The following is a 13,805-nucleotide window of genomic DNA, read 5'->3' as shown; positions in this document are numbered from 1 at the left end:
CAGGGGGATATTTTGAATTCCTCCTCTGTGCTGGTGCTGAGGATGCAGACGTGGTCCATGGCTTGAGTAAGAGTTCACCATGGGTCTTGTTATCATCCACCCCCCCGCCCTTTATGGTCTTTTCTAGGGCCGCTTCCTGTGGCATATGGAGGTTCTCAGGCTAGGGGTCCAATCAGAGCTGTAGCCACTGGCCTACACCACAGCCACAGCCATGCCAGATCCGAGCCGAGTCTGCAGCCTACACCACAGCTCATGGCAACGCCGTATCCTTAACCCACTGAGCAAGGCCAGGGATGGAACCTGCAACCTCATGGCTCCTAGTTGGATTAGTTAACCACTGCACCATGATGGGAGCTCCCCCCCTCCCCCTTTTAATGGCAAATGGAATTCATTTTATTATGTCCTTGTTTTGTCTTATTTTATTTTTTGGCCACTGTATGCAGCAACTTGATGTGGGATCTCAGCTCCCAGACTAGAGATTGAACCAGGGTCACAGCAGTGAAAGAGCTGAGCGAGTCCTAACCACTAGACCACCAGGGGACACCCTAAAAATACTTTAAATTGTTAAATAGGTGAATGTGGTCAGAAGGAATTCAAAGAGAAGTTCGGTGTTTACGATTTCCTGGGTGTCCCTCTAGGCCTTTGCAAACCAGAGCCCACGCAGCTTCTATTTTTTTACCCAGGTTCTGTTTCTGGCCTTATGTTGCTTGGATTTTGCCCCATGCCCGTACTTGAAGACGTGATTCCTTCTTTATTTCATTTTTTGGCTGCGTCTCAGTCCCCTGTGGATGACGTTGAAGTTTCTTCCCATCTTTGCCTTCCGTAAGGGACATTGCATTGGCTCTGCTAATCAGTCTTCTATGCATTGTTAAGCCTGGGGGGCGGGCAATATCCAGGTGATGTTAAGCATCCTTTTATGTGTCTTTTTATGGCTGCACCTGCAGCATATGGAGGTTCCCAGGCTAGGGGTCCAATCAGAGCTGCAGCCAGCCTACACCACAGCCACAGCAACGCCAGATCTGAACCTTGTCTGTGACCCACACCACAGCTCACGGCAACACTGGATCCTTAGCCCACTGAGCAAGGCCAGGGATTGAACCTGTATCCTCATAGATATTAGTCGGATTTTTAACTTGCTGAGCCACAACGGGAACCCCTCAGCATCTTTTTGACCAGTGTAATTTGAATGACAGTCTGCTCTAAAATCTCTGCTTCCTCCAAACAGGCAGGGAGGTGACTGCAGAGGGCGGGCCTGTCTCTTCTTCCGTGGTGTCTTCCCCGAGAATTTTCTTGGTCTGCACTAAGGTGGCTTTTAGAGAGGCCAGGCCTGCACCCAGGGCGTGTCGGAAGTGTTGCCTGGTTACCAACGGGGGTGGGGGGGGACCTCTTCCTTCGCCACCCCCTTCCCTGCAGCCTCTCCTCTCCCTTTCTTCCCTCAGCCCCTTTGCTGCTTCAGCTGCTGCTGGCAGCCTTTCTACTTCGGAACTGGCCTTCTGATGCTGCGGTTCCCCATTGCAGTTCCAAAGCCACCCACCAGCACTTGAGCTTCGCAGAACCTGGGCTGAGTCCTTCCTTGCAGCCTAGACAAATAGTGTATACACGGGTTTCAGCCACCAGAACCAACTCCTTTTCTCCGGCATGCTCTCCCTTCCGCCGGCTAACTGTAAAGGCCAAAGGCAACTGGGCACTCCACGGTTTCTTTGTGGTGATTTGGCGGAGTTTGAGGGCCTCAAATGTGTCCACACGTCGGACTCAGCCTCCGGGCCTGGCCTGCTGAGCGGGTGGGCGGGGTGCGTGGGTTTTTCTTGTAGAGAGTTGGGCCCTGCCTCCCCGTCTTTGTAAAGACGAAGGAGCTTGGCGTTCTGGAACCAGGAAATTCTTGTTGGAATGTTGTTTCTTTTTCCAGAAGGCTTCATCTCAGCTGAGGGGGTGGGGAGAAGGGGCTGTGTGGTTGCCTTGGCCTCTGGACGTTGATGGCGAAACAGTGAATTCATTTGTAAATCAGCCCTAGATGGAAGCAATTTCTGTCTTGCCCTGAGAGTTTGGAAGTTCATCTTTTACATATGAATGTGCCCATTAATCACCACTTCTGCATTATTGAGAGAGTGAGAGAGCGGGAACTCGAGAGGAGGGATGGGGAGAGGGAGACTGAGTTTGTGTCCAGTGGGAAGATGGTTTTCTCATTTCTAGGAGAGGCGCATGAGAACTAAAGATAATTGGAAACAATTATTTAAAAACACCTTCAAGATGCAAGCCACCCATCTTCCCCCCACCACCCCCCAATTCCCTTCTGATCTTCTCACTCGGGCAAGCAGAACCCACTGCAATTTGTTGTGTTTATTCACATCAGCGAAATAAATGGCTCTTTGGTGCTTGCACTGAAGGTTTGCAGCTTAGCCAGGCTGCTGTCTGTCGAGGTGATAAATTAGAGCCGAAAGCCCGGGAACACGATGGCACTGCAGGGAGGTGAGGGTGTCCTTGCCCCGCTGGGCGACCCGGTGCGAGGAGCCCCGGGCCGGCCCGGTGAGTGGTGCCTCCAAGCCTGTCCTCTCTGCTGCTTCCCCCTCCCCCTGGGAGAGGCCGCCGAGGAGCCGGAAGCAGGAATGTGTGTCGTGTGTGAGCCTCTGTTCCCTTGAACCGAGAGGCTGGGCCCTCAGAACCGCAGAGCTTTCTCAATGGCAGGTAAGCGCCCCTTCCCAGGGTCACCTGCCCCCGCGCTCACTGGGTCTCCGAGGTCCCCGGCTCCCTGGTCCAGTGACATTTCCCCCAAGTGGGGAACGGCCCCCTTCCTTCCACGGCCCCTTCTCCGTTCCAGCCCTTTTCCTGATCTGGGAGGTCACAGCCACACGCGGGAGACCTCTTAGAAGCCCGGCGTAGGCGCGTGCAGCCTTTCCGGGAGGCCCCAGTGGCTCCAGCGGCCCAGGCTGTGGCCTTGGCATCCAGATTCTATGGCTCCAGGAGAGATCCGTGTGAGCAAACTGGCTGCCTGAGTGTTTTGGCCGCTCACATGTTCTTCCTGGCTCCTCCTGGCTCCTTGGACACGAAAAATCCTGCCCCTTCCCTACCCCATCCTTTGCTTCCTGATTTTTCTCCTTTCTCCTCTGGGCCTGGAGGAGATTGTGGGCTTTTGTTTCATGATGATGTAATTACTGGCTGGGGAGGGCTCTAAGATTCCTGGGGAGGGAGGCCTGTTTAGGTACCTGCTCTGTGTCTTTGGGAAACGCTTTGAAATGAGGGTGGCTGTGCTTTGCTCCTGCCCCGAGAGCAGCGTGTGGTCACACTGAGGCTTTGGAGAGGGCTGGCAAGTGCCTGCACTCACGGCTGAGCCAGCCTGGGCCTCCACGCCTGACCCTGCCTTCGCCGTTACAGGAGGAAAGCTGGACTTTGCACAGCGTGATGGACATGCAGGAACCGGCTCCTGGGCCGGTTCCCAGCTCCGTCTTATATAGGCTGGTGTTTCCATAACTGAGCATGGATTTAACCTGCTCCTGGGGGAAATCACCCCTGTTTTTGGAGAGCGATGGTGGAGGAGGAGGAGAAAAAAGACGAGGAGGAGGAATGTGTGTGGGTTTAAATAAAAAACAGCTACTGTTTATGGAGTGCTTACTCTCTGCCAGGCCTCACCCTCAGAGCAGCACATGAATTAACTCCTTTAATCTGTGGCTAACTCCAGGCAGTACCAGGATCTCCATCCGTCGGAAGGAAGAGCAGAGGCCCAGAAGGGTTAAGTAGCTTTCTTAAGGCCGCACTGCACCCCACCTGTATCATTGGCCCCCCAGCCTGACTTCTGTGTAGGGTGACCAGCTTGTCCGGGTTTGCCTGAGACTGGTCTGCCTTTGGCCAGCCACCGCTTGGTCACCCCGCTTCTGATGCTGGTGCCAGCCTGTTGCCCGTTACTCGCTTTTTATTCAGCCCCCAGCCATCCTGCCGTTGATAGCATTGAGGAAATTTACATCCATGGAAAGACACCACAGGGCCTGTCCTCCAGGGGGAGGGCCTGGCCTTTGGCTGGGGCCTGGTCCCTCTCCGGAGGAGACAATTCCCTGTATTTGGTGTGTCATTTCCTAGACTGAGGAGTGGCAAGTGTGGTGACTCAGGCGCCGGATGTGGGTGGGGGCTGGGGTGCCTGGCTGGGCCTGGCTGGACATTGGGAAGGGCTTTTCAGGGAGGGGGCATGGCTGCGGAGCCTTCCCTCCCCCAGTCTGTTTTGTGGTGTAGGCCAGGCCCTGCTGCCCCCCGGCGAAGGTGGGGAGGTGAGCGTGCTTCTGGGAACCGCCTTTGGGAGAACAGTGTGTGTCATCAGCATGTGACATCCACTGTCACGTTGGCACTCCCCAGCCCCCACACCGCACCATCTGCAGTGGAGAAAGGAAACCAGCAGCATGAGCGTGTGCCCTTCACACAGAGACCCCGAGCCAGGCAGTCTTCTGGCTGCAGAGCTGAGACCCGCCTCTCCCCGTGTGAGGCCCCAGGTGGCGGCCTGGCTCCCGAGCCCACCCGGGCCCTTGTGTGATCTTGGGCAGGTGATTTAGAGGGACGGACCCGAAAGGCATTTGCAACAGGGTCTGGTGCATTATATGCAGTAAAAGAGCATCTTAGCTGTTAACACCCAGGGCTCAGGAAAGCTAAGAGGCTCGGTTATCTTGGAGGCCGGCATCCCTTAAGTCAGGGGCCATCTAGGGAGGGCGCAGCGGGATTATTTCTGGTCTGTTCACAACAGGTTCAGGGCAGATGTCGTCACGTGCTCGGATCCTAATTCCCAGTAGACCTTGCCATATTGAGATTCAGTGAAAAGTCACGGGAGGGGAAGATTTGCTGCTTCCTGCTCCATGCCACGCTGTGCGCCTGAGTCACTGCTCTGTCCTTTTCTTCTAGGCTACTCTGTCCCCTCGCCCATGTTAACTCCTGCAGCACCAGACTTATCTTTGAAGGGCAGTAGGGCTGCTGGCGGCCAGCCCTGTAGAATCTCAAGTCCTGCTACCTCCCAGGAAAGTCTCTGGGATCAAGGGTGAACCATTTCCCTAGCGGCCCGGTCTTACATGGCTGTTTGTCCTTATTCCAAAGTGATACTTGAAATGCATTTAGAAACATGTCCCTGTCAGAATCAGATCATTAAAGAAGGGGGGAAAAAAGAAACCCTTTGACTCAGCTTTTTGGAGAAGGTCCTTAAGGCAGCTTTATTACCATGACGACAGCACGGTTCCCAGCCACCATTCTGTCACCAGCAGAGGCCTCGCCTCCACTGGCGTCAGTAGGTTGTGAAGCCAGAATCCCTGTCTCTGAAGGACACTGAATCCAGCCGGCATTTCTCAATTTTTCTCCCCAAGAGTCTTCAGTGAAAGCCTCTGCTGTTGACAATTGTGTCTGTTGTTTGGAATCTATTAAATTTCTACCCCTTGGATACAGTCACTGATCTCTCATTAACTCTGGAGGGAGTCGGTGTGTCTGTAACGGGGAATGGAATTGGGGTTTTTATGTTTGGCTCAGACTCGCAGGTGGGGATGCTCTTAGGTGTGGGCACCCTTGGGTTAGACCCCTCCTCTCACCGACTGAGGCCCTGCTTCCCTTTGTTTGCTGGTGGCCTTGGGCAAAGCTTTGTGTACCTCTCCAGGGCTAAGGAGTATATTTATTTCCAGTGATTCTGTTCTTCCCTCTTTCCCATGGAATTAAGGCATTTCAAAGTTAAAAGACTCGATCTTCCATAGTTTTTAATTTTTTTTCCGGTTTCAGTGTTTATTTAATTTATTTATTATTATTTTAATGATTCTTATGTTTTTCCATTATAGCTGTTTTGTAGTGTTTTGTCAGTTAACCCCAAATTCCCCGTCCATCCCACTTCCTCCCCATCCCCCTTGGCAACCACAAGTCTATTCTCCAAGTCTATGAGTATCTTTTCTGTGGAAAGGTTCATTTGTGCTGTATATTAGATTCCAGATATAAGTGATATCATATGGTATTTGTCTTTCTCTTTCTGACTGACTTCACTTAGTGTGAGAGTCTCTAGTTCCTTCCATGTTACCGAAAATGGCATTCTTTTGTTCTTTTTTTTTTATGGCTGAGTAGTATTCCATTGTGTATCTGTACCACATCTTCTTAATCCATTCATCCGTCGTGGACATTTAGGTTGTTTCCATGTCTGGCTGTTGTGTTTGGTGCTGCAATGAACATACGGGTACCTGTGTCTTTTTCAAGGCAAGTTTTGTCTGGATATAGGCGCAAGAGTGGGATTGCTGGGTCATGTGGTAGTTCTACATAGAGTTTTCTAAGGTACCTCCGTACTGTTTTCCATAGTGGTTGTACCAGTTTACATTCCCACTAACAGTGCGGGAGGGTTCCCTTTTCTCCACACCCTCTCCAGCTGTTTGTGGACTTAGTGATCTTCCGTAGTTTTTTTTTTTATTTTTTTTTATTTTCCCACTGTACAGCAAGGGGGTCAGGTTATCCTTAGATGTATACATTGCAGTTACAGTTTTTTTCCCCACCCTTTCTTCTGTTGCGACATGAGTATCTAGACGTAGTTCTCAATGCTATTCAGCAGGATCTCCTTGTAAATCTATTCTAAGTTGTGTCTGATAAGCCCAAGCTCCCGATCCCTCCCACTCCCTCCCCCTCCCTTCCATAGTTTTTTAATCTTTAGCAGTGATGTCACCTTTGAGGAGGTGAAATGGGCTCTGGCCCCTCTTCCTAGGAAGTTACATCACGTACAGAACCATGGCACGTGGGTCGGGGGTGGGGGCCCTGCAGTACTTTTATTGACTGCCAGTAAGAACTGGTCTGGTCCCTCTTTCCACCTCTCCTCCCATTTCACAGATGTGTCCCTGAGGCCTTGAGAAGTAGGGAGAGTCCCCGGGGTCATCTGTTTAGCTATTTTCCTTTCTCCTTGCTTCCTTACTTGGCTTCTGTTTCCATGGTCCTGAACCCGCCCTACAGGGAGTGGGGACGAAGGAGAGGCAATGGGCAGGATCTCGGCTGGGGAACCCAGACTCCATCCATCCCCCCAACACACACCCTGGAGCATCTCAAACTAGCGTGCACCCGAATCCTCCAGAGGCTGGTTAAACCCCAGACCCCTGGGCCCTGCTCCAGCTTCTGATTCTGGAGATGTGCCGTGGAGCCTGAGAACATGCTTTTCTAGCCCAGTGCGTAGAGGGTGCTGCTTCTGCTGGTGTGGAGATGACACTTTGGGAACCGCCGTCATCCTAGGAGATCTCAGACTGTCCAGGGAGGACCTGGGGCCCTTTCTGGCCCCCACGGGTTGACGCCGTGTGGGCTGGGCTCTGGAATTCACCCACCGGAACCAGGCCCCAGCTCTGCGATGCCTCTGGAGGCTCGTACCACTCCTGGGAGGGGTGGGAAGGATGTGGGTGCTTCTGGTTGTCACAGAGGGAGCACCCACGGCAGCGGGTGGTTGGGTGGGTACGGAGTGGAAGGGAAGAGTTGTCCCTTCCAAGATCTGACAGTACTCTGGAAAGATCGAAACACTGCAGTTGACCCTTGAAAAACATGAATTTGAACTGTCCCCTCTCCTTGAATGTGGATTTTTTCAGTGGAGATACCTCGTTGTATTTTCATTTACCCATCTTTGAGAGGGGGAAAAGTTTGTGTTCGATTATGGATCGCAACATGTGGAATCTCAAAAACTGGGGTTTGAATCCCGATTCTGTCCAGACAGTTTCAGCTTCCTCCCCATCGGTGAGTCATTTATGAGTTCCTTTGTTTTGGAGGCAGGGATAGGAGAATGAGGATTTTTGACCCTGGGGGTGCGGGGTGGTGTTGAAGCCCTCTCCCTTGTGGTGTTCAGGGGTCAGCTGTATTTGTTTCTTCCCAAGCATGTTCCTAACTTTCCACTGGCTTGATTTTGCTTATGTGCTCTCCTCTTTCAAAATCTACCCACAAATGAAGCAAAACATGGAAAATCAAAATCTTGGCCCAGGGGTTCTCTGGTGGCTCTGCGGTAACAAACCCAACTCGTATCCCTGTGGGTTCGATCCCTGGCCTTGATCAGTGGGTTAAGGGTCTGGTGTTGCTGTGAGCTGTGGAGAAGGTCACAGACATGGCTCGGATCCTGCATTGCTGTGGCTGTGGGATAGGCCAGTAGCCACACCTCCCATTTGACCCCTAGCTTGGAAACTTACCATATGCCATGGGCGTAGCCCTAAAAAGACCAAAAAAAAAAAAAAAATCTTGGCCCAATGTCTTTCAATTTTTGCCTGGCCAGGGTGCCATTGCTTCTGGGGTACATTTCCTTTGAGCCCCCCAGACACTTCATTTAACCCATCCTCTGATAGTTGAGCAAAGTTGTTGGGTTTATTAGATTCACGTAGAACAGATACCCAACTCCTTCCTGGGGCCTGCAAGCTCACAGCAATGGGCCTCAAGTTTGTCCATCTGGTGACAGTGTTTATCTTGAATTAGGCCTCTGTCATTTGCTCATTATTGGCTTTTGTTTGCGCCTGCTACTCTTTAATATGACACTGAACCTTCTAAATATTTCATTTTTAATTTTCCTTTTTTTGAGAAAGTAGTCTAGGCACATGGTGAAGTACTCAGAGGTACACGGTAAAAAATAATCCCTCCCCCGCTCCCTGCACGTTCTCCCTGGAGGCGCCCACTGATCCCCATCAAGAGCTTGTGCTGGAGTTCCCTGGTGGTGCAGTGAGTTAAGGATCAAGCATTGTCACTGCTGTGGCTTGAGTCGCTGCCACAGCACAGGGTTGATCCCTGGCCCCAGAACTTCCGCATGGCGCAGACGTGGCCAAAAAAAAGAAAGGAAAAAAAGAGCTTGTACTTTCTGTGTTTAACCAGGAATGTCTGTCTGTCTCTCTGTCTGTCTGTCTATCTCTCTATCTTCTATCTATCCATCTGTCTGTGTCTGTCTTTTGGTTGTGGTGTGCAGTGGCTTGATGTGGGATCTCAGTTTCTCAGACTAGATGAGGCTGCAGGAGTGAAAGCAGTGAATCCTAATCACTAGAGCACCAGAGAACTCCCATCAGCCTAGGATATTCAAGAATATTTTAGTCTTGGAGTTCCCATTGTGGCTCAGTGGTTAACGAATCCGACTAGGAACCATGCTGTTGCGGGTTCGATCCCTGGCCTCATCAGTGGGTTGGGGATCCGGCGTTGCCCTGAGCAGTGGTGTAGGTTGCAGGTGCAGCTCAGATCCCGCGTTGTTGTGGTTTTGGTGTAGGCCAGTGGCTACAGCTCTGATTGAACCCCTAGCCTGGGAACCTCCATATGCCGCAGGAGCGGCCCAAGAAATGGCAAAAAGACAAGAAAAAAGAAAAAAGAAAAAAAAGAATATTTTAGTCTTATGTAAATATGAATATATATAAAAGGTCTTTAAAACAAAACAAGAGAAATAAAACTTCCCCTACCCCACAAAAAGCCCACCCAGAAAAATAAAAACCATCTTTCTTGGGCTCTGTGTTGGCGCATTAATGGTATTAGACCTGTGTTGCTTTTTTGTATTTGAGAATGTTCTCATTTCATTCTTTTGCATGTAACTGTCCCACTTTTCCAGCACCACTTGTTGAAGAGAATGTCTTTTCTCCATTGTAGACTCTTGCCTCCTTCCTTGTAGACTAATCGACTATAAGTGCATGGGTTTGTTTCTGGACTCTTACCCTTGCCATTGATGTGTCTGTTTCTGTGCCTGTACCATATGGTTTTAGTGACGGTAGCTCTGTAGTATAGTGATTTCTATACTGCAAAGGATTCCTCCAGCTTCATTCTTCTTTCTCAAGATTGTTTTGGTAACTGAGGGGGGCGGTGTCTTTTGTGTTTCCATACAAATTTTAAAATTGTTTTAAAATTACCTTGGTTCTGTGAAGAATGCCGTTGGTGTTTTTGCCTGTTGCTTTTTTCACCTGATGCCAGAGCTTGGGGGCGGGCGTACCTCAGTTTTGTAGAGGTGTGCCTCGTTCTTCCTGGCTGCGTCCCGCTGTATGTTATCAGAGCAGCTCCGACTTGGTGGACACGGGAGTCCTTTACAGTCTCGGGCTTAACACACGGCGCTGCAGTTCAGTGTTCTGGCATGTGCTTTGCTGCCTGTGACCATGTCTATAGAATGTGTTTCTAGGAGGAAAAGTTTGGGTCAAAGACCCAATGGAAAAAGTGAGAGTTGGAGTTCCTGTCCGTGGCTCAGTGGTTAACGAATCCAGCTAGGTACCCTGAGGTTGCGGGTTTGATCCCTGGCCTCGCTCAAGTGGGTTCAGGATCTGGTGTTGCTGTGAGCTGTGGTGTAGGTCGCAGACGTGGCTCAGATCCTGCATTGCTGTGGCTGTGGTGTAGGCTGGCGGCTACAGCTCCGATTGGACCCCTAGCCCGGGAACCTCTATATGCCGCGGGTGTGGCCCTAAAAAGACAAAAAGACCAAAAAAAAAAAAAAAAATAGAGTTTTCACATATGGAGGCTAAGTGGGGTGAGTATCCTCACGGGAGTGAGAGGAGGGTGTCTCTGGGGAAAGGCGCCAGTCCCAGGCTGCATCTTTTTAGTGCATTTTCTCACTAACTAGCTGTTGCGCGCCTCTGGGCCAACCCTTGGGTTCTCTGGGGCGCCGTCTTGCTGTCTGTGCGATGGTCCCCACTCTGGGGTCCCCTCTCCCTCAAGGTGCCTGTGGTTAGCATTTAATTTCCTCTCAGGGCTGTGACTCAGCGCTGCGCCCTGAGCATTTGTTGAGGATTTTCCCACAGGCCGCCCACCCACCCACCCACCCACCCAGCCCCCCTCCCTCCCGGTGAGCCCGGAGAATTCCCTTGTGTGGATTGGATTTCTCAAGTGGAGTCCTTTGTCCTCCTTTGTGCGGCTGCGGGAGGCCGCTCCACCTCTGTGTGGAAGGTAAACTCCGAGGAGGCCTTGCGTGAGGCCGACTTGGACCCTGTTGATCTGCCCCGGCGGCTCCTGTCCAGACGCAGACCCGGTGACACCCAGCCCGGCCTGCCTGCCGGGGCTTGCCCGAGAGTTCCCCTGGGAGGAGGAATGTCAACCGCCTGTCTTGCCGGAGAGTCATCTTCGCGGCCTCTACGTCCCATCCCGTCCCCTTTGCTCCCGGGGTAGCTGTCTCCTCTCGAGGTGCAGGTGGCTGTCGTTCCTTGGATAGGAGGTGCTCCAGGCCTTTCCCTTAGACGGTCCCTGAGCTCACAGGACAGCCATCGGGCATGGACTGGATTCAGTTCTTCGCAGGTGAAGATTGAGCGGTGGTGGAAGGGGCCGTGTGTTTACACGAGATGCTGGGAGGGTGAAACGAGAAAGGAATGGCTGTCCAGGGTGGGTTAGGTGGTTCCCAGATGAGGACTGGTGAGAATTAGTTTGTGTTGGTCTCTTTGAAGGAGAGTTGCAGACAGGATGCCTGCTGGTAACTGGGCCATGAGAACTTTCTGGTGGGTGGAGTGTGTGCTTTTCACATGATTACACTTTGTTCGGTAGCCTGATACGTATGAATACATGTTGTCTTGTACAGCGAGGTTTGTTTGCCTTCATTTTCTTGAAGCCCGCGGCCTTCTCTCTTTTTTTTTTTTTTTCTTGGTCTGTCTTATAATTTCTTTCTTTTGCCATCAGGCCTGGGTGTGAAGAACAAGTATTTCTTTGGGTAAGGACAGTACTGGTGGCCATGTGACAACTCCTGGCAGCTGGCTCCTATTCTGGTCAAGCAGGAACCACTGTGAGGAAGGGTGGGGATTGTGGCAAAATGAAGGACACATTCCCATCGGAAAGTGGGATTCAACTCGATCTCGTCCCCATAGACCCTGTAGGTCCTGATACTTTTTTTTTTTTTTTTTTGGAGAAGCCCAAAATCTAGGGTTTTATGTGATGTTTTCCAATTTTTGTAGTTTGGCAGTGAATTAAAATTTTTACAGAAGTGTGATGTGGGCCAAAGAAAGACTGACCTCTGAGACAGGCAGTGAAGAGATGGGGTCAGTGGCGTTCTTGAGTTTGGGGACAAAACGGGTTGTGTTGTGTTTCTTCTACTCCCCTTCCTGCGGGGCCTCATCCTTGCTGACGGCTTTAAAACACGTGGTCCTGTGTGTCTCTTTCAGATCCTGGCTCCACAGAGAGAACAGCCCAGAAAAGAAAGTTTCCCAGCCCTCCGCATTCCTCCAATGGCCACTCGCCACAGGACACATCAACAAGCCCCATTAAAAAGAAAAAGAAACCCGGCTTACTGAACAGTAACAATAAGGAGCAGGTAAAAGGCCCCTGGGAACGGTGTCCACACCCGCCCGCGGGGCCGTGAGAAGCACTGCAGCTCTCCGGGTTTCTCCAATGGCTGGGGTGCTTGGCGTTTAGCGGGCTGCCTTGCTCGGGCTGTCGTTTGCATGGGACAGAAAGGGCAGCTCACAATGGGTGTGTGTAGACATTTCTAGCAGGTTTTCAGATCTCTCTTGGGGGCAGGGCAGTGACCCAGATAAGATAAAGATAGCGTGCTCGAGGATTCAGGGATTTTCCTTAGATTTCTTTTCTTCCCCCCGCCCCCCAGTTTAATTTAGGGCTGTGTCCCCCGGTACCTAGGAGTGTTGCGCTATTAAGCCTCACCCCTGGGACAGTTCTGAGCTCTGCCTAGAGGTGCTGTGTGGTCGAGGCATGCTCCCTTCTGGTCTCAGTTTTCTCATCTGTAAAATAATGGGTTTAGGTCTGTGGTGAGAGACAGCTGCTCTCCCTACCTGTTGCCCACCTTGACTTTGGTAATTGGTCACCATTCCTTCTCATGGTGCGTAGTCCCTCAGCAGCCAGGACTGGTCAAAAACGTTTTGCCATCTTGGATCTCGTTTGAGCTTCTAGCTCTGAAATTCTTTGATGCAGACTAGCTACTACTCTTCTTCTTCTTCTTTTTTTTTTTTTTGGTCTTTTTAGGGCTACACCTGCAGCATATAGAAGTTCTCAGACTAGGGTTTGAATCGGAGCTGTAGCTGCTGACCAGCCACAGCCACGCCAGATCCGAGCTACGTCTGCGACCTACACCACAGCTCATGGCAACGCCAGATCTTTTAACCCACTGACTGAGGGCAGGGATCGAACCCCTGTCCTCGTGGATACTAGTCGAGTTCATTACTGCTGAGCCACCTGGGAACTCCTAGCTACTCTTCCGACTTGAAAAATGAAAGGTCCTCTAGTGGCCTAGGAGGTCACGTCTCCTAATGTTAAAGGAAACAGGAGGCCCAGCCAGTTCTGATAGCCCTTCAGTGGGGATTCCTGGGAATGTATTCATCCATTTGTGCAGATTGTGGAAGCTGAAGTGGGCCCTGGGGATTCGAGGTTGAATAAAACAAGATTGCTGCCTTCACGGGGAGAAACCTAGCAACAGTCAAATGCCCAGCACTGTGAGAGGGGTATGTTTCTGAGCACGAATCTATTTTCACTCTCAAAATTACATAGTGAAATGCCAGCTCTGCTTCTGCCTTGTGGCTGTGGGCTCCTTAACCTCTGTGCCTCGTTTTCTCATTTACTGAAAGGCGAATGATGATACTACCACTACCAAACTCACAGGGCTGTTGTGAAGATGAATTGACCTTAATGACATAAACGCTAAGAATAAAAGTTAAGCCAGAATCTGTACTAAGTGGAATCATCGCAGACTATCTGTGAAGTAATGAACTAGCAGCTATGGAAAAGTTCCAGGCCTGTGCTGTTCAGTGTGATAGCCACAAGCCACGTGTGGCCCCTGGCATTTGCAAAAATGGCAGAGGTACCTGAGAAACTGACATTTTAATTAATTAATTAATTAATTAATTTTTAAGGGTCTTTCTGCCTTTTCTAGGGCCGCTCCCGTGGCATATGGAGGTTCTCAGGCTAGGGGTCTGATCGGAGCC

General features: G+C 51.0%; 1 protein-coding gene across 1 annotated transcript in view; it reads left to right on the top strand.

Moving 5' to 3' along the window:
• ZMYND8 (zinc finger MYND-type containing 8) overlaps positions 1 to 13,805 on the top strand; it is a 131,876-nt gene that overhangs the window by 30,574 nt on the left and 87,497 nt on the right. The window contains 1 exon segment of the mRNA XM_021078039.1: positions 12,036 to 12,184. Coding sequence (XP_020933698.1) covers positions 12,036 to 12,184 — 149 coding nt within the window.

Source organism: Sus scrofa, chromosome 17, assembly GCF_000003025.6.
Source record: "Sus scrofa isolate TJ Tabasco breed Duroc chromosome 17, Sscrofa11.1, whole genome shotgun sequence".
Lineage (NCBI taxonomy): Eukaryota > Metazoa > Chordata > Mammalia > Artiodactyla > Suidae > Sus > Sus scrofa.
This window is presented reverse-complemented; position numbering and strand designations above follow the sequence as displayed.